This window comes from Suncus etruscus, chromosome X, assembly GCF_024139225.1.
Source record: "Suncus etruscus isolate mSunEtr1 chromosome X, mSunEtr1.pri.cur, whole genome shotgun sequence".
Classification (NCBI taxonomy): Eukaryota; Metazoa; Chordata; class Mammalia; order Eulipotyphla; family Soricidae; genus Suncus; species Suncus etruscus.
This window is the reverse complement of record NC_064868.1, coordinates 36,858,119-36,879,500: the sequence shown is the minus strand read 5'-3', so window position 1 is coordinate 36,879,500 and position 21,382 is coordinate 36,858,119. Positions and strand designations below refer to the sequence as shown.

Here is a 21,382-nt window from a genome sequence, read left to right as displayed (position 1 = left end):
CTATGTATCTATCTATCTATCTATCTATCTATCTATCTATCTATCATCTATATATCTAACTATCATCTATCTATCTATCTATCATCTATGTATCTATCTATGTATCTATGTATCTATCTATGTATCTATCTATCTATCATCTATCTATCATGTATGTATCTATCTATCTATCATCTATCTATCTATATCTATCGGTCTGTCTGTCTGTCTAATCTATACATCTCTATTCGCTCCATTACTCACTGTCCAGCACATAGCACAGTCTTTATTGAGTCATCTATCTATGGCAACCAGATGATCTATATCTCTTAGCTACTGTAAATAATGCTAAAATGATCATTGTAAAGCATATAACTTATAGAGTTAGTGATGTAGTATTTAGATAGCTATCCAGAAGTCTAATTAATAAATTACATCGTTTTTCTGGTTTTCTTTTTCAGGAAGTTCTAAACTGTTTTCTTTCTTCCTTACATAGTATCAAAAGTATATGAGGTCTCCTTTTTCTCCCACACTTTTATTAATGTGTTACTGATGTAAGGTCTTAATTCTCATTGGTGTGTGATAAGGTCTCATTGTGAGTTAGCTAATCATTTCTCTAATAAGTGATGAGGAACACTTTTCATGTGTTTCTTGAACATTTTGTTAAAAAGTTGGATTTGTTTTTTCATTCCCTTTCTGCTTTCACTTCACTTCATTGTTGCTGGTAATGTGATAAATGAGTGACCACCTAGATGTGGTGTTTGCACATTTTTAGCTGTGAGATAACACACCAGGCTTCAGTGTATGCATATTCATAGGCATGGTGTGAGATGTGTACTCCTTTAGTTGTGGTGATTTTCCATCACTTGACATGTTTTCCGTTACTTTTACTTGGAATCCACATTATGTTTATGATGTGGTCTGGGGTCATTGCAATGCTCTTGTATATTTTTCTCCAATTGCAGTGTTCACTGACGAGTTGACCTGTGACTGGAAATGGCTTTTAGTCCCAAATGATTAAATTTATCTGCTATTATAACACTCAACACATATGATATATATCAACCATTACCACGTTAATTTAAACTTAATACATAAACTTTATTGCCTTTTCCTAAATTCTTGTTAGTGCTATTATTATATACTTTTTTATTGTTTCAGTTTTTTGTTTTTGTTTTTAGGCCACCCCGGCATTGCTCAGGGGTTACTCCTGGCTGTCTGCTCAGAAATAGCTCCTGGCAGGCACGGGGGATCCTATGGGACACCGGGATTCGAACCAACCACCTTAGGTCCTGGATCGGCTGCTTGCAAGGCAAACACCGCTGTGCTATCTCTCCGGGCCCTCTCCTGGAAATCTTAACCATAGTGAAAGGGGCTGAGAAACAAAAGTCGAAGAAGCCAGACGAATAAAGGGGTCCCAGAAACGCCACCTCAGCCTGAAAAGCTCCAAAGGGTTTTCTTGCCCTCAAATCTTTTCCATCCCTCTGTAAGCTCGTCCAATCCTGAGGACTTCGGCATGAGGACACAATCTCTTCTTTGCAAAGGGAGCAACATGGGGTACTCGCATGTGAGCCTGAGGACTGAGCTGCTTTGTCCTTGAGGGGTTCAGTTGGGTGGATTTGGGCAGTGATTCCAGATCTTGCCATATACACATAAGAACTGCCTGGAGCAGCCGGGCGGTGGCGCAAGTGGTAAGGTGCCTGCCTTGCCTGCGCTAGCCTTGGATGGACCACAGTTCGATCCCCCGGTGTCCATATGGTCCCCCAAGCCAGGAGCAACTTCTGAGTGCATAGCCAGGAGTAACCCCTGAGCATTACCGGGTGTGGCCTAAAAACCAAAAAAAAAAAAAAAAAAAAAAAAAAGAACTGCTTGGAACCAGGAGCAAGCTCCACGAAGAACAGTGCCGAGTGCAAAGATCCCGCCCCTGAAACTCATGGTAGAAGATTCCAGGCTGGGCTACCGTTTGCCACGCCCCTCCACTTCCTGTGGCTTGTGGGCGGTGCTTGGTCACAAACTCCTTACCGAGGAAGGAGGAAGGGTTACTGGTTTTGCAGGTGGCGTAGGCTTCAGGTAAGACCCTAAATAAGGACTAGGGAGACCCCAAAACTAGTCCCAGAGCAATCCTACGGTGACTAGGTCACCTAGGCTTCTTCGCCAATCGATCAGGTTGAGGGCTCAGTACACCAGGTGGGGGAACCTCTGGGATTTAGAGAGACAGTCAAATATGGCCGATCATTTGAAACCAACACCAGGTTGGCCCATTCCCTGAGCCCAGCTGGTGTGTGTGTGTGTGTGTGTGTGTGTGTGTGTGTGTGTGTGTGTGTGTGTGTGTGTTGTCCTTTACTTGAGGGGTTCAGTTGGGTGGGTTTGGGCAGTGATTCCAGGTCTTGCAATATACACATAAGAACTGCCTGGAACCAGGAGCAAGCTCCACGAAGAACAGTGCCGAGTGCAAAGATCCCGCCCCTGAAACTCATGGTAGAAGATTCCAGGCTGGGCTACCGTTTGCCACGCCCCTCCACTTCCTGTGGCTTGTGGGCGGTGCTTGGTCACAAACTCCTTACCGAGGAAGGAGGAACGGTTACTGGTTTTGCAGGTGGCCTAGGCTTCAGGTAAGACCCTAAATAAGGACTGGGGAGACCCCAAAACTAGTCCCAGTGCATCCTATGGTGACTAGGTCACCTCGGCTTCTTCACCAATCGATCAGGTTGAGGGCTCAGTACACCAGGTGGGGGAACCTCTGGGGTTTAGAGAGACAGTCAAATATGGCCGATCATTTGAAACAAACACCAGGTTGGCCCATTCCCTGAGCCCAGCTGGGGTGTGTGTTTGTGTGTGTGTGTGTGTGTGTGTGTGTGTGTGTGTCTGTGTCTGTGTGTGTGTATGTGTGTGTGTGTGTTGTGGGGAGGTCTGGAATGCTTTTACTTATTCTTGGCCACATGGTTCTGCCCTTAGCCATAGTAAGCCACCGGCCCTGCCAATCTCCAGAATAGCCCCAGAATAAAACAGACGTTAAGCAGATAACGGCTCTGAACCACATGGTCCTTGCCAGCATTAGCAGTATGACATGGTGCCCTTCTCCCCCACATCTCCGCACCACCAAGCCTGGACCTGAGCTTTGAACCCTGTCTCCCTGTAACCCTTAGGTCGAGGATCAGGAACGATAATCAGAAGACTGATTATCAGACCCTAAGCGTTGCCGGAGAGGTCAAAGGAGAGGGAAATGAAAAGGGAAAATAACGAAAAAAGGTAGAGCCCCTAAAAGATTTGTAGCATCCGTTTCTTCCTCCAAAAAATGGAGACAGTTTACTGAGCATCCACAAATCGGACCCCCTGGGGGATCTGAACTTTCAAGGGAGGGGGCTTTGTGTGGTGAACCTGAGTCAGTGCTGGCTTTTCATCATGGCCATGCTTAACAAAAGAGCTAAATAGGGTGGGGGAGTGTAACCAGGCTGACTTCTTGGGGAGCTAGCAGCCCAGAATAGATAGATTTCTGGCTCATCACCTGCCTTCATGTTGCAACAGTGTTAGCTGTCTACCCACTCCCATTGTGGGTGGAACTTTGTTTGGAAGGTGGAGCACAGAGGGTAGATGCTATATGTGGTATTATCAAGCCAGTATATAATTTGATGAGTTCTTGTCCAGCTCACAACGTATTTTAACTTTGAGCCTGCATGTTGTCAAAGGTGACCATTTTATCTTTATAATTTTAGGGGTAAGTGTGGTGTGGCTTCAGCTACAGTGAATTTCAGGCTCAGTGTTCAGGGATCATTTCTAGCAGAAATCCAGGGCCCTCTATTGTGCCAGATTTGAACCGAGTCTACCTGTACAAGGCTGGGGCCTCAACCCCTATACTAAATCTCTAGCACTACTGGATCCCCTTTGATTTTGTTTTCTGGCAGTACCTCGTCCTCTGTTCTATTGGTTGGATCCCCAGTCCTTCAGAATTTGAGAGTTGGAGGTGTTTTCTGAACAGCAGTTAGGACTAGCCAGCAAAAAAAGATACTTCAGGGCTTACATGGATTCAAAATAAAACTGAGTGAGAGTTAGGGGAAAATCCATACCAGAATAGATATTATACACAGAATCTAGAGTCAGTACTGGGAAACCCCATGGAGCATTTCTAAAAGAAAAATCACTAAATTTACTCCTCATCTAGCTAAGTATAACTTATATTTTAGCCAAATGAGGTGACCCAGGCCTACTAAAAATAACAAAAGAAAAAAATTCCCTTGAATGATGACTGTGTCACAACTCTCGGCCACGTTGATAGGCTTTATCCAGAGAAGAATTCAGGTTTTCTCTTACAAGTTCTTAGACACAGAAGTTATGTTGAGAGCTCTGAAAAACTAGCACTGTATTAGAGCCATTGGAGGTAGATTTTAATTGTTTTCTATTTTTGGGGGGGGGGGGTCCTTCACATTGATCTGATTGATGGTGGAGTTTATTTCTACCTTTTTTTCTCTAAGACAGTGATTCCCCATTGCCTGTGCTGTGTACACCCCTGCCTTGTGCCATCCATAATTGCACTAATGCCTTGCAAGAAGAAGAATCCACGCAGGTCAAATCGTCAAAGATTTCAGGCCGTCAGTAAGGCCGAGGATTCAGAGCTTGAAAATCTCTCTAACCTTTGGGTGATGTATCTCTGTCACCTTTTGGAGAAGTCTTTTCTCAGCCACAATCCTGTGATGCCTGAAAAGAAGGAGGAAGCTGCTGGTGCTGGTCCATCCAGCACTTCTGAGGGTGCTCAGAGCCTCTGCAGCTCTGCTGCTTCTGGCATAACCACCACACCAAGTGGGCAAGATGAAGGCTCCGAGAGTCAAGAAATGTCTAACAATCCAAGTGCTTCTCAGGCTGGGGCAGAAGCTGCAAAGATGCCGGTGGGTGGTACCGATCCTAAAGTGGGTTCTCTGGTGAATTTCATGATTACGAAGTATCGGCTAAAAGAGCTCCTAACTAGGGAAGATATGCTGAAGCTTATCATCAAGGAACGTGAAGAGCACTTCACTGAGGTCTTCCTCAAGGCCTGTAAGTGTGTGGAGTTAGTCTTTGGCCTTGATGTGAAAGAAGTAGATCCTGATGACCACTGCTATATTCTTCTCCCCAAAGTGGGCCTTACCTATGATGGGCTGAGGAGCGGTGCAGAGGGTGTTCCCAAAACCGGTGTCCTCATTCTTGTCCTTGGGGTGATTTTCATGAAGGGCAACTGTGCCACTGAAGAAGAAGTCTGGGAAGTGCTCGATATGTTAGGAATACCTTCCACTGAGGATTGTGTCGTCTTTGGAGATGTCAGGAAGCTTGTTACTCGAGATTTTGTGAGAGAAAAATACCTTGTACATCGGCAAGTAACTGATAGTGATCCTGAGCAATTTCAGTTTTTTTGGGGCCCCAGAGCCCATGCTGAAACCAGCAAGATGAAAGTGCTGGAATGTATTGCCAAGGTTCTTAACACCGACCCAAGTTCTTTTGAATCTCAATATGAGGAAGCTTTGCAGGATGAAGCAAAGAAAGCTAAAAGCAAGAGTGGAGCCTGTGCTGACTAGACTGCCGGTCCTAGTGTCAAGTTTAGTAGCTTTTCATCCCTAGAATAGTTATGGATAGTTTTCCTATGCACAGTTTGAAGAAGTTATTGATGCTCATACACATATGAAGAGCTACTTAAACATATGCAGGTGTATCCCTAATTTACTTGTTGATACATTAGTTGAAATGTTTCATTTTATGTAGATTATACTACTTTTCAAACCCTATAGTTTTATGATTGATACTGATCATATGTTTTATGCTATAATGTGATTAAGTTGCTGTGTTGAAAAATTTCTGTACCTCTTATTTTGTCTCTGGAGTAAAGTACCATGCCATTGGCTCTAAACATTTGTATAAAATGTGAAAGAAATTATTAGTAAAGTGTGTTCAAGAAATGTGCTGGAGTTGGTTTGGTGGGAAAGGTACTCTTGCAGATGGCCAATCCCTAGCCAGGAGAAAACCCAAGCACCACTGGGTATGGCCTCAACACAAGATAATATAAGAAATCACAAATTGTTGATTTGTAGTCTTACACTTGTTTTTGTAGTTTATTAGTTTGTAAAAAATAAATAGATGTAAATTAAACTTTATTCTTTTATGTCTTTTATGCGTCAATTCATTCTTTGGGAGTTTGAAAACGAAAGTACTTCTGAAGAGTGTAATGACTAAGAAGTAGGATGTGTCATTAAAATTTTTGCTCATAGCTTTGGCAGTCCTTTTTTGCTGGGGTATCTTTTAGTATCTTACAGATTATATAAAGGAGTTAGCATATGAAATAGGTTTTCCTTATAAAAGTCAACTATAAATAATAAAGGGGAAAGTAACTTTGTGCTTTGTGAAATTTGGGATTTCTTCAACGAGTGTTGAAGGAAGTATGCATTTAGACGTTGGACTAGATGAGTCTGAGACTCAGCAGGTCTCATTTTCAAAAGGAGTGTCTCAGATTTGAGAAAATAAAGGATAGAGTAGAAGACTGCATGTCTTCAAAGTATTTTTGAGCCATAACCATGATACTTTCTTGAAAACATTAACTTGACCTTTGTTGGCAAGAGGTGGGTGCACCAGAGACTACTCCATTTATGGGGTAATTTTAATAGGCTATATTCAGTATAATTTAGTTTCTTCTAAGAAAGGATGATCATTTTGATGAAGGTAAAATTAATGAAGTTAGTAGTATTTTAAATGGATCAGAAACTTATGGAACACTGAATTGTTATTTCTCACAAATTCTGGGAATTTCGAAATTCAAGTTTTCTCCATTAATAATGAAAAGGGTATCCTTGTATTTTTTAACAGGTTTGGTCAATAGCATTTTAATGAATTTGAGATTCCACACCCTATATATATTTTTTAAATCTAGAGGAGAGACAACAGAGTGATAATACAGTCAGTAGGTCATTTGTCTTGCACATAGCCAACCAGGCTTCATTCCCTGCATCTCATATGGTCTCCTGACTCGACAGCCAGGAGTGATTCTTGAGTGTAAAACCAGGAGTATGGCCCCAAACAAAATAAGCACACGAAACTATAGAGGTTTGGTAATCACATCAATTGTAGATATAATTAGAATTTATTAATGTTCTAATGTGTTTCAAAATAGCTATAGTATTCCAAGAGATTCAAATACACTTATCTTTTGCATAAGTTCAATGTGAAAATTTATTAGACTTACTCTTCAGATGAAGACTCCTAAATGTATAAAGCTTAGGAATGTGCCCAAGTTCACAAGTCTGATATGTGCAGAGCTGGAGTTGCAGACACTTCTGTTCTTAATTATTTTACATTTTTATCTCTATTCTTTGGAGTAGAATGTGTAACCATAGCTAGATGTGCTTAGGAGTCACTCCTGGAGATACTTCTAGGAACATGCTGCTGGTGCTGCAGCTCGAACCAAAGTTTCCTATATGCCAGGCTAGTCTGTACTATCCGTCTGATGGCTTAAATCTAGAAATGTTTGTTCTGTTTATTTGTCCACATCATCTCCTGGCTCTGGATTCAAAGATCACTCCTGGAGGTGCTCTGGGGACTATATACAGTTCCTGGGATCAAACAAGGGTCCAAGTACCTTGTAAGAACCTTAACCCCTAAACTATCTCTCCAGTTCACTGAATTTTTTAGAGATCACTGTATTCCACTCCCCTGGTGTCTGAGGCTCATCTTTTGTTGTGTATTTAGATTAAATCAAATGAAGGCACTGAAAACCTATGCGAAGAAAACATATGTAAATACAATTTGAGAATTTTCTATGACCTCCTTTTCTTATAAACCAATGCCCTTAACCTTCAGTGCTCCACAGACTCTGGCTATTTCAAGGGATTTGCATGTTTATGGACCTCCAGCCTGTCTGTTCATGGTAATAGCCTGCCAACAATCTGCACTATTAAAGTTTTCGTGCTATTCCCAGTGGAACAGCTGAGAATCATCTACTGCCCTGACTTGAGAGTATTCTAACTCCTTGGCAGCCCCATTCATCACCCTGGAACCCCTGTGGTAATATTCTCTTCAGTGCCAAAGATCGTTTTTGAGTTTTGCTATCTAGTAATTCCTACTAGGTGACCTTATGACCTTATATCGCCAAGTGATCTCATAGTTGCAGTCTGGTTCAACAAGTAACTACTTTTGTTGTGGTTCCAAAAGGTTGAGCTTTATATTTTGTATGGGTTTTCTTCAAAGAGATTTTGTAAAAGCCTCATCTTTAAAATCACAGTTAATTTTAAGTTAAATTTGGATGGAAGGGGAGACTGGGGAATTAGGGCCTATGGGATACTTAAACATATATCTGTACCGTTAGAGGTTAAGAAAACTATTGGGTCCTGATTTAACAAGCCGTAGGTAGGGTGTTTGTCTTAAATACTGCTGATCTGGCTTTGTTCTCCAGAGCCTCCTATGGTCCCCAGAACCCATAAGGAATGACTCCTGAGTTTAGAGCCAGGAGTAATCCCTGAGAACTACCAGGTGTGGCCCCAAAACAAGAATCTATAGTTAGAGGTCAGGAAGAGCTATTGAGATAACTTAGAAGATAACTATAGTGTCTCAATTCCTGTCAACTCTGAAGTTCATCTCATAGGTAGAATATCATTCCTTGGTATTACTATTCTATAATCGATGGAGAGGTAAAATTTTGGTGCCTGATACATTCATATTTTCAGCCATTTTAAGCCATATGGCATATAGCAGAAATTTAGAGCTTAAATGTTTCGTTGATGTACCAGTAGGATTAAATTCTTAGCATCCTCTGCCGGGTGTGACCCAAAAACCAAAAGAAAAAAAATTTTTAGTATACTATGATTATACTGGTTATTGACAGTGATAGAGTAGAAGAGTTATTTTTAAGTTTTATTTTATTGAAACCATTGTGATCTACAGAGTCCTTCATAGTTGAATTTCAGATATACAATTAGTCAGGACTCTTCCGAACACCAGTGTCAATCTCCCTTTACCACTAGACCAGAGAACATCCTATAGCACCACATATTGCCCTTTGGTCTGCCAATGTACCAGGCTCCTTTGAGTTTAGATTGTTAAAGTTTAGGTCCCTTGATTCTACTATCATTGACTTTGGCTTGGATATAAATTGTGTCTTTATTTCCCTGCCAGTGCATCTGAGATCACTTGGCCCCTGGCACCTAGCCTTTCTTTTTCACTTCTTAGTTTTATAGAAAATGTGAGACTATGTGGTAACATAAAGTATGTCCGAAGATTCTATGAAAAAGGTGGGAACCCCGATTCAAAAGTTAAGAAATAAAAATATAATAAATAATAAAGAAAAGGTGTGTGGCAGGGCTTTTTTATAGTTTCTTTTTGTTTGCTTTTGCATAGGAACAGCAAAATTGGGGAAAATAGAAAGGGAAAACCTTTGGCCTCAAAACAGAGAGATCATGAAGCATCCTGGCAGAAGACCAACTACACGATCTGGTCATACCAAGTTATCTAACCCCAAAGTCTTTCTCTGTGCTTCCAGTAAGAGCTCTTCACAATTACAGTTGTGGCAGCCAGGTTGCTATAATTAGAGGTTCTGGTTTACGTACAGATCCTATGTCAAAGTCAGGGTGACATAGAGCATTTTCTGGCTTCATCTCATAGAGTGGAGCTTTTAAGTGAAAAGTAGCAAATGCCCTGCAGAGATGTACAAGATTCCTTTGAAATTCGTGTATGACCTTGTATTGAAAATCAGGTGACCAAATAGATCTTTAAAGTTGGAGACATGGCAAGGAACAATTTTCTTCAAAAACTTACCAAGAAATGTAAATTGTTGATATTACAAATAGTTTTTATTACCTATGCAATAGTTTATAGGGGAATACAAGTACTCGACCACATCTTGTCTGCTGCAGGTGACTAGCCATTGACCCTGAAATACAAGCGAAAACAACGTCACATAGCCAAGGCATTTGAGAGCCAGTATGCTAAGTAATGTTTTATCTTCCATTCAACAGAAAAGTTGGTATAAGTCACTGTCGTGACTTACTGTCATTTATCTTAACATATATACATACATTTGGTCTTCTTTCTGTCACAAACCATAAAACACTTAGAGAATTGCTCAAGAGATTGGAGAGAAAAATTGTCTTTACTAAGGTAAAAAAAAAAGTTGAATTTTGAAAAATCCTTAAAATGGAGGCTGGTTTTCAGCGCAACTATCCACAGTGATTCTATTCAATGAGCTCAACACATTTGAGACTTTCATTCTCCCTCCTCCTACAATTCTTTGGAGAGGAAAAAAGTGTTGGTGAGTTTTATCAGCAACAATCAACTATTAAACACTCTTCTGCCTGAAAGAGGCTAATGGAGAAATGGTTTAAAGTTATAGCACATTCTTATATGTAGAAGCTCAAGGTTTGATCTCCATCGTTATATGCTTCCCTGTGACTCTGAAGGGATGGAGTTTATAGAGCTAACTCCTTGGTGAGCATATTGGGGTTTGGGAGAGTGCTTGAAAAAGGCATGCATGTTTCAAGCTCCTGTCTCCCGAGGTTTGGACTTTGTATTTCTTCTATCTGATTATTGATGAGTTATATTTTTTTACAATAAACCAATCGTCTGGTAAGTACTAGTTGTCTGTAAGATAATTTATCTGTAGAATTGTAAGTTGCTTTAAGAGATACATAGAACAGAGGGTATCATGGGAACTTTTATAGCCAGTTAGTATAAAACAAGTGACAAAATGATTGCAAAATTAAAGTTATTTCAGCCCAAAATCACCTTCTATCAGGAGAATGCAAGATACAATGCAGATTTCTTCAGTAGTGCTAAACATAAAATTGCAGATCAGGGGCCGGAGAGATAGCTTGGAGGTAAAGGCATTTGCCTTCCATGCAGGAGGTCATCGGTTCGAATCCTGGCGTCCCCTGTGGTCCCCCCTGCCTGCCAGAGTAATTTCTGAGCCTGGAGCCAGGACTAACCCCTGAGCACTGCCAGGTTTGACCCAAAAACCACAAAAAAAATTCCAGATCAATAAATTTATTAGAATTTTATTTCTGGCTGAAACTACATTTAGGTTAGGTATTAAATGTTGGTTGGGGCCAGAAACAAAGTATTCTGGTTTTACCTCTTCTTTTTTCTTTTCTTCTCTTTTCTTCTCTTTTCTTTTCTTTTCTTTTCGTTTCTTTTCATTTCTTTCTTTTCTTTTCTTTTCTTTTCTTCTCTTTTCTTTACTTTTCTTTTCTTTTCTTTTCTCCTCCTCCTCCTCCTCCTCCTCCTCCTCCTCCTCCTCCTCCTCCTCCTCCTCCTCCTCCTCCTCCTCCTCTGAGCTTAGAGCCAGGAGTAACCCCTGAGTACTGCCACCCTGGGACCGAAATCCAAAACAAAGCAAAACAAAAAAAAGTGAATTGTTAACAATTTCATTTTAAATATACTTGATATCATTTATCTTTACAAAAATATCAAAATGGATCTAAATAACTACTGTTTTTTAAATTGCCTTGACATACAATGCACACAGAAATATAAACCTTCATAAATATTTTCTCCAGCAGGTATATGGGGCTGCTTCCAATTAAGTTATATTTGATCTTTATTCCTGACAGTCTGAAAAATCCAAGTTATTTTGGAATAATTCATTTTGCGAGCCCTGGTCTTTATGGCAAATCTCTCTTTATCAAAAAACATATATCATCTATCTATCTATCTATCTCTCTATCTATCTATCTATCTCTCTCTCTATCTATCTATCTATCTATCTATCTATCTATCTATCTATCTATCTATCTATCTATCTATCTATCTATCTATCTATCTATCTATCTATCTATCTATCATCTATCTATCTATATCTATCGGTCTGTCTGTCTGTCTAATCTATATATTTCTATTCGCTCCATTACTCACTGTCCAGCACATAGCACAATCTTTATTGAGTCATCTATCTATGGCAACCAGATGATGTATATCTCTTAGCTACTGTAAATAATGCTAAAATGATTATTGTAAAGCATATAACTTATAGAGTTAGTGATGTATTATTTAGATAGCTATCCAGAAGTCTAATTAATAAATTACATCGTTTTTCTGGTTTTCTTTTTCAGGAAGTTCTAAACTGTTTTCTTTCTTCCTTACATAGTATCAAAAGTATATGAGGTCTCCTTTTTCTCCCACACTTTTATTAATGTGTTACTGATGTAAGGTCTTAATTCTCATTGGTGTGTGATAAGGTCTCATTGTGAGTTAGCTAATCATTTCTCTAATAAGTGATGAGGAACACTTTTCATGTGTTTCTTGAACATTTTGTTAAAAAGTTGGATTTGTTTTTTCATTCCCTTTCTGCTTTCACTTCACTTCATTGTTGCTGGTAATGTGATAAATGAGTGACCACCTAGATGTGGTGTTTGCACATTTTTAGCTGTGAGATAACACACCAGGCTTCAGTGTATGCATATTCATAGGCATGGTGTGAGATGTGTACTCCTTTAGTTGTGGTGATTTTCCATCACTTGACATGTTTTCCGTTACTTTTACTTGGAATCCACATTATGTTTATGATGTGGTCTGGGGTCATTGCAATGCTCTTGTATATTTTTCTCCAATTGCAGTGTTCACTGACGAGTTGACCTGTGACTGGAAATGGCTTTTAGTCCCAAATGATTAAATTTATCTGCTATTATAACACTCAACACATATGATATATATCAACCATTACCACGTTAATTTAAACTTAATACATAAACTTTATTGCCTTTTCCTAAATTCTTGTTAGTGCTATTATTATATACTTTTTTATTGTTTCAGTTTTTTGTTTTTGTTTTTAGGCCACCCCGGCGTTGCTCAGGGGTTACTCCTGGCTGTCTGCTCAGAAATAGCTCCTGGCAGGCACGGGGGATCCTATGGGACACCGGGATTCGAACCAACCACCTTAGGTCCTGGATCGGCTGCTTGCAAGGCAAACACCGCTGTGCTATCTCTCCGGGCCCTCTCCTGGAAATCTTAACCATAGTGAAAGGGGCTGAGAAACAAAAGTCGAAGAAGCCAGAAGAATAAAGGGGTCCCAAAAACGCCACCTCAGCCTGAAAAGCTAGAAAGGGTTTTCTTGCCCTCAAATCTTTTCCATCCCTCTGTAAGCTCGTCCAGTCCTGAGGACTTCGGCATGAGGACACAATCTCTTCTTTGCAAAGGGAGCAACATGGGGTACTCGCATGTGAGCCTGAGGACTGAGCTGCTTTGTCCTTGAGGGGTTCAGTTGGGTGGATTTGGGCAGTGATTCCAGATCTTGCGATATACACATAAGAACTGCCTGGAGCGGCCGGGCGGTGACGCAAGAGGTATGGTGCCTGCCTTGCCTGCGCTAGCCTTGGACGGACCACAGTTCAATCCCCCGGTGTCCATATGGTCCCCCAAGCCAGGAGCAACTTCTGAGCGCATAGCCAGGAGTAACCCCTGAGCATTACCGGGTGTGGCCCAAAAACCAAAAAAAAAAAAAAAAAATGAACTGCTTGGAACCAGGAGCAAGCTCCACGAAGAACAGTGCCGAGTGCAAAGATCCCGCCCCTGAAACTCATGGTAGAAGATTCCAGGCTGGGCTACCGTTTGCCACGCCCCTCCACTTCCTGTGGCTTGTGGGCGGTGCTTGGTCACAAACTCCTTACCGAGGAAGGAGGAACGGTTACTGGTTCTGCCGGTGGCCTAGGCTTCAGGTAAGACCCTAAATAAGGACTGGGGAGACCCAAAAACTAGTCCCAGAGCATCCTATGGTGACTAGGTCACCTAGGCTTCTTCGCCAATCGATCAGGTTGAGGGCTCAGTACACCAGGTGGGGGAACCTCTGGGATTTAGAGAGACAGTCAAATATGGCCGATCATTTGAAACCAACACCAGGTTGGCCCATTCCCTGAGCCCAGCTGGGGTGTTTGTTTGTGTGTGTGTGTGTGTGTCTGTCTGTGTGTGTGTGTGTGTGTATGTGTGTGTGTTGTGGGGAGGTCTGGAATGCTTTTACTTATTCTTGGCCACATGGTTCTGCCCTTAGCCATAGTAAGCCACCGGCCCTGCCAATCTCCAGAATAGCCCCAGAATAAAACAGACGTTAAGTGGATATTGGCTCTGAACCGCATGGTCCTTGCCAGCATAAGCAGTATGACATGGTGCCCTTCTCCCCCACATCTCCGCAACATCTAGCCTGGACCTGAGCTTTGAACCCTGTCTCCCTGTAACCCTTAGGTCGAGGATCAGGAACGATAATCAGAAGACTGATTATCAGACCCTAAGCGTTGCCGGAGAGGTCAAAGGAGAGGGAAATGAGAAGGGAAAATAACGAGAAAAGGTAGAGCCCCTAAAAGATTTGTAGCATCCGTTTCTTCCTCCAAAAAATGGAGACAGTTTACTGAGCATCCACAAATCGGACCCCCTGGGGGATCTGAACTTTCAAGGGAGGGGGCTTTGTGTGGTGAACCTGAGTCAGTGCTGGCTTTTCATCATGGCCATGCTTAACAAAAGAGCTAAATAGGGTGGGGGAGTGTAACCAGGCTGACTTCTTGGGGAGCTAGCAGCCCAGAATAGATAGATTTCTGGCTCATCACCTGCCTTCATGTTGCAACAGTGTTAGCTGTCTACCCACTCCCATTGTGGGTGGAACTTTGTTTGGAAGGTGGAGCACAGAGGGTAGATGCTATATGTGGTATTATCAAGCCAGTATATAATTTGATGAGTTCTTGTCCAGCTCACAACGTATTTTAACTTTGAGCCTGCATGTTGTCAAAGGTGACCATTTTATCTTTATAATTTTAGGGGTAAGTGTGGTGTGGCTTCAGCTACAGTGGATTCCAGGCTCAGTGTTCAGGGATCATTTCTAGCAGAAATCCAGGGCCCTCTATTGTGCCAGATTTGAACCGAGTCTACCTGTACAAGGCTGGGGCCCCAACCCCCATACTAAATGTCTAGCACAACTGGATCCCTTTTGATTTTGTTTTCTGGCAGTACCTCCTCCTCTGTTCTATTGGTTGGATCCCCAGTCCTTCAGAATTTGAGAGTTGGAGGTGTTTTCTGAAAAGCAGTTAGGACTAGCCAGCAAAAAATGATACTTCAGGACTTACATGGATTCAAAATATGACTGAGTGAGAGTTAGGGGGAAATCCATACCAGAATAGATATTATACACAGAATCTAGAGTCAGTACTGGGAAACCCCATGGAGCATTTCTAAAAGAAAAATCACTAAATTTACTCCTCATCTAGCTAAGTATAATTTATATTTTAGCCAAATGAGGTGACCCAGGCCTACTAAAAATAACAAAAGAAAAAAATTCCCTTGAATGATGACTGTGTCACAACTCTCGGCCACGTTGATAGGCTTTATCCAGAGAAGAATTCAGGTTTTCTCTTACAAGTTCTTAGACACAGAAGTTATGTTGAGAGCTCTGAAAAACTAGCACTGTATTAGAGCCATTGGAGGTAGATTTTAATTGTTTTCTATTTTTTGGGGGGGGGTCCTTCACATTGATCTGATTGATGGTGGAGTTTATTTCTACCTTTTTTTCTCTAAGACAGTGATTCCCCATTGCCTGTGCTGTGTACACCCCTGCCTTGTGCCATCCATAATTGCACTAATGCCTTGCAAGAAGAATAATCCACGGAGGTCAAATCGTCAAAGATTTCAGGCCGTCAGTAAGGCCGAGGATTCAGAGCTTGAAAATCTCTCTAACCTTTGGGTGATGTATCTCTGTCACCTTTTGGAGAAGTCTTTTCTCAGCCACAATCCTGTGATGCCTGAAAAGAAGGAGGAAGCTGCTGGTGCTGGTCCATCCAGCACTTCTGAGGGTGCTCAGAGCCTCTGCAGCTCTGCTGCTTCTGGCATAACTACCACACCAAGTGGGCAAGATGAAGGCTCCGAGAGTCAAGAAATGTCTAACAATCCAAGTGCTTCTCAGGCTGGGGCAGAAGCTGCAAAGATGCCGGTGGGTGGTACCGATCCTAAAGTGGGTTCTCTGGTGAATTTCATGATTACGAAGTATCGGCTAAAAGAGCTCCTAACTAGGGAAGATATGCTGAAGCTTATCATCAAGGAACGTGAAGAGCACTTCACTGAGGTCTTCCTCAAGGCCTGTCAGTGTGTGGAGTTAGTCTTTGGCCTTGATGTGAAAGAAGTAGATCCTGATGACCACTGCTATATTCTTCTCCCCAAAGTGGGCCTTACCTATGATGGGCTGAGGAGCGGTGCAGAGGGTGTTCCCAAAACCGGTGTCCTCATTCTTGTCCTTGGGGTGATTTTCATGAAGGGCAACTGTGCCACTGAAGAAGAAGTCTGGGAAGTGCTCGATATGTTAGGAATACATTCCACTGAGGATTGTGTCGTCTTTGGAGATGTCAGGAAGCTTGTTACTCGAGATTTTGTGAGAGAAAAATACCTTGTACATCGGCAAGTAACTGATAGTGATCCTGAGCAATTTCAGTTTTTTTGGGGCCCCAGAGCCCATGCTGAAACCAGCAAGATGAAAGTGCTGGAATGTATTGCCAAGGTTCTTGACACCGACCCAAGTTCTTTTGAATCTCAATATGAGGAAGCTTTGCAGGATGAAGCAAAGAAAGCTAAAAGCAAGAATGGAGCCTGTGCTGACTAGACTGCCGGTCCTAGTGTCAAGTTTAGTAGTTTTTCATCCCTAGAATAGTTATGGATAGTTTTCCTATGCACAGTTTGAAGAAGTTATTGATGCTCATACACATATGAAGAGCTACTGAAACATATGCAGGTGTATCCCTAATTTACTTGTTGATATATTAGTTGAAATGTTTCATTTTATGTAGATTATACTACTTTTCAAACCCTATAGTTTTATGATGGATACTGATCATATGTTTTATGCTATAATGTGATTAATTTGCTGTGTTGAAAAATTTCTGTACCTCTTATTTTGTCTCTGGAGTAAAGTACCATGCCATTGGCTCTAAACATTTGTATAAAATGTGAAAGAAATTATTAGTAAAGTGTGTTCAAGAAATGTGCTGGAGTTGGTTTAGTGGGAAAGGTACTCTTGCAGATGGCCAATCCCTAGCCAGGAGAAAACCCAAGCACCACTGGGTATGGCCTCAACACAAGATAACATAAGAAATGACAAATTGTTGATTTGTAGTCTTACACTTATTCTTGTAGTTTATTAGTTTGTAAAGACTAAATAGAAGTAAATTATATTTCATTCTGTTATGACTTTTATGCCTCAATTCATTCTTTGGGAGTTTGAAAACGAAAGTACTTCTGAAGAGTGTAATGACTAAGAAGTAGGATGTGTCATTAAAATTTTTGCTCATAGCTTTGGCAGTCCTTTTTTGCTGGGGTATCTTTTAGTATCTTACAGATTATATAAAGGAGTTAGCATATGAAATAGGTTTTCCTTATAAAAGTCAACTATAAATAATAAAGGGGAAAGTAGCTTTGTGCTTTGTGAAATTTGGGATTTCTTCAACGAGTGTTGAAGGAAGTATGCATTTAGACGTTGGACTAGATGAGTCTGAGACTCAGCAGGTCTCATTTTCAAAAGGAGTGTCTCAGATTTGAGAAAATAAAGGATAGAGTAGAAGACTGCATGTCTTCAAAGTATTTTTGAGCCATAACCATGATACTTTCTTGAAAACATTGACTTGACCTTTGTTGGCATGAGGTGGGTGAACCAGAGACTACCCCATTTATGGGGTAATTTTAATAGGCTATATTCAGTATAATTTAGTTTCTTCTAAGAAAGGATGATCATTTTGATGAAGGCAAAATTAATGAAGTTAGTAGTATTTTAAATGGATCAGAAACTTATGGAACAGTGAACTGTTATTTCTCACAAATTCTGGGAATTTTGATATTCACGTTTTCCCCATTAATATTGAAAAGGGTATCCTTGTTTTTTTAAACAGGTTTGGTCAATAGCATTTTAATTAATTTGAGTTTCCACACCCTATATATATTTTAAATCTAGAGGAGAGACAACAGAGTGATAGTACAGTCTGTAGGTCATTTGTCTTGCACATAGCCAACCAGGGTTCTTTCCCTGTTTCTCATCTTGCATATTTTTCTCCAATTGCAGTGTTCACTGAAGAGTTTTGCTGTGACTGGAACTGGCTTTTAGTCCCAATTGATTAAATTTATCTGCTATTATAACACTCAACACATATGATATATATCAACCATTACCACGTTAATTTAAACTTAGTTTATAAACTTTACTCTATTGCGTTTTCCTAAATTCTTGTTAGTGCTATTATTATATACTTTTTTATTGTTTCAGTTTTTTGTTTTTGGGCCACCCTGGCGTTGCTCAGGGGTTACTCCTGGCTGTCTGCTAAGAAATAGCTCCTGGCGGGCACGGGGAACCATATAGGACACCAGGATTCGAACCAACCACCTTTTGTCCTGGTTCGGGCTGCTTGCAAGGCAAACGCCGCTGTGCTATCTCTCTGGGCCCCAATTATTTTTCTTTTTAAAAAATTTTGCTTTTATTTAAATTCCATGGGTACAAGGATGTTCATACCATAGTTTCTTTTTTCCCACAGATAAAGTTGTTCATGATTGAGTTACAGTGATAAAATACACAACCTTCACCAGTGTGCATTTCCTGCCACCAAAGAACTATTCTTTTTTGTTTGTTTGTTTGTTTGTTTTGGGGCCACACCCTGTGATGTTCAGGGGTTATTCCTGGGATGTGCTCAGAAATTGCTCCTGGCTTGAGAGACCATATGGGATGCTGGGGGATCAAACCACTCTCTGTCCTACGTTAATGTGTGCAAGGCAGATGCCCTACCACTTGTGCCACCGCTCCGGCCCCAGGACAACTAATTTTGTCTCTGTGTTTGCTTTCCTAACTTTGATGGACCAGTTTCATTTCTTTTGCTTTTCTTGTTTTTAAAAATAATCACGACTATCACTTTTTCAGTTTTATGTAATGCTATATGGCATAAATTATATGACAATTTATGAACTATTATATTATTTGTGTTAATAGTATATTTTAGCATCATGATTATAAACACAACTGTAGTTGGGTTTCAGAAATTAAAAAAACCCTCTTCACCAGTAAAATATTCCCATCACTAATGTCAGACATCTCCCTCCTTCCCCCTCCCCTCGCCTGTATTCAAGGCAGGCATTTTACATATTTCACTCATTGACATTGTCATGATAGCTATCAGTGTATTAATTTATCTAACTGGATTCACCACTCTTTGTGGTCAGCTTCATATCATGAGCCTGTCCTTCCAGCCCTCATATCTAATGTCTCTGGGCATTATTACTATAATGTCTTTTATTTTTCTTAAAACCATAGCTGAGTGAGACTATTTTGTGTCTATCTTGCTCCCTCTGACTTATTTCAAGCTGCATAATAGATTACATTTCCATTCATGTATAGGAAAGTGTCATGACTGCATCTCTCCTGATTGTTGCATAAGATTTCATTGTTTATATGTACCACAGTTTCTTTAGCCATTCATTTGTTAGAGGGCATCTTGGTTGTTCCCAGAGTCTGGCTATTGTAAATAGCACGGTAATTAATATATGTGTGAGAAAGGCATTTTTGTATTTCAATTTTATTTTCCTAGGGTATATCCCAGGAGTGATATAGCTGGATCATATAGGAGCTCAATGTTCAGTTTTTGAGGAATTTCCGTAGTGTTTTCCATAAGACTGGACTAGACAACATTCCCACCAGTAGTGAATGAGAGTTCCTTTCCACATCCCCACCAGCACTGATTTATTGTTCTTGTTTTTTTTTTCTGATGTGTGCCATTCTCTGTGGCATGAGATGGTACCTCACTGTTGTTTTAATTTGCATTTCCCTGATGATTAGTGATATGGAGCATTTTTATATGTCTTTTGGCCATTAGTATTTCTTCTTTGAGAAAGTGTTCATTTCTTCTCCCTATTTTGATAGAGATAAATGTAATTTTAGAGATTATTCTTCTAACTAACAACGTTGTTTAAGTATGAAAATAATATTGCAAATGAGTTTATTGATTTGTTCATCTTGGTTTTGAGCTCTATATTTTCTAAGAGAAAGAAGTGTTTGATTCAATCTGCCAGGAACTCTAGATATAAATTGAAATTACTTCCCTTAGGCACAGTAGTGTCCTCACTCTTTAGGAAAAGAAGGGTTCTTGGTAAGGAAGGGGTTTCAATAATGACACTGGACCGCAGAATGAGGCTGAGGAAAATCTGGAAAGAAGGCCCCATTCGCGTTTGTTGGAGGGGATTAGGATGAGCCAAAGATTAGTAATTTTAAAAAAAGAGTGAGGAAATTTAATTTTCCTTTCTCCTAGGGGATATTGGCAAAGAACTGTGATAATTTTTACTGTCAAGATTGAGGGACAATATGCAACTAGTGTGGTACTGGTCAAAGATGAAGTACACTAAAATGCACAGGACAGACTCCAGACACAATTTATAAATAGTGTTAAGGCTGACAAATACTGACATAGATTAACTCTCTTATTTTTATGACAAAGTATACCTCCTTATATAATTCAAGTTTTTGTTCATTTGCTTTCAGATTTAAGGGACAACTTTGGTTGCTCTAGGCAGTTTTTATTCTACTTTGATTTATGTGAAATAGCAATTAATATAGACTAGAAATATCCATTACTTTCAAAGATTTAAATACTTATAACACCTGCAGAAAAAATAAGCCTAAGTGGCAAAAAGAAATTAGTTGTAAGCATCATTCACTATTCCTTAATTAGCTTTTTCATATTGCTGCTCAAAAAACCTAATTTAGATTTGAAACCAACAAATTAGAATTAGTTTTTATTAGTTACAGAAAATCTAATGGGCATACCATTATTATATCATAGTTTATTCTATGAATAACATTTGCTTCTACGTGTTGTTTGACATAAATGCTATCCAACAAAATCTTTGAGGCAAGGATACTTTACACCTTAGTGTAAAGTGTGTAGGCTGTTTGCCAAATGCCATATGATCACTGTAAACAGACTTCAAAATAATTTTAAGGGGGCTGGATTGATAGCTCAGCGGATAGGGCATTTCCTTTGCATGCATTCAACCCAGGCACAATCCTTGGCATCTCATATGGTCCCCTGAGCTTGTCAGGAGTAATTTCTGAGCACATCCAGTTATGATTCAAAAATCAAACAAATATTCTTTAGTGTTTATTAATTAGAACTGACATGGAACCAGAGATGCTCAAATATAATAAACATTTCTAGCATATTTGCGGTACCAAATTCTATTCCTGACACTGCATGATACCTGAATACTGCCAGATCTGAGCCTTAGTATTAATTATACACGAAATATTAGAATCAAGAATCCAGAGATAATATTGCATGCATGCAGACTGCCTTGTATATGATCAACTGGGTTCAATTCCTGATACCCCATATGGTACCTTGAGCCCTTCCCAGCCTAATCCTAGAATGCAGAACCAAGAGTAAGCCCTCAGTAATGCCAGGCATTATCC

At 40.3% G+C, this 21,382-nt stretch overlaps 2 protein-coding genes across 2 annotated transcripts; both read left to right on the top strand.

The window, feature by feature from the left end:
* Window positions 1-4,511: 4,511 nt before the first annotated feature.
* LOC125998826 (melanoma-associated antigen B16-like) lies at window positions 4,512-5,522 on the top strand. Its single transcript, XM_049766887.1, has one exon. The coding sequence runs from the start codon at window positions 4,512-4,514 to the stop codon at window positions 5,520-5,522; it is 1,011 nt and encodes a 336-aa protein (XP_049622844.1).
* Window positions 5,523-15,535: 10,013 nt separating this feature from the next.
* Window positions 15,536-16,546, top strand: LOC125998825 (melanoma-associated antigen B16-like). Its single transcript, XM_049766886.1, has one exon. The coding sequence runs from the start codon at window positions 15,536-15,538 to the stop codon at window positions 16,544-16,546; it is 1,011 nt and encodes a 336-aa protein (XP_049622843.1).
* The last annotated feature ends 4,836 nt before the right edge of the window (window positions 16,547-21,382 follow it).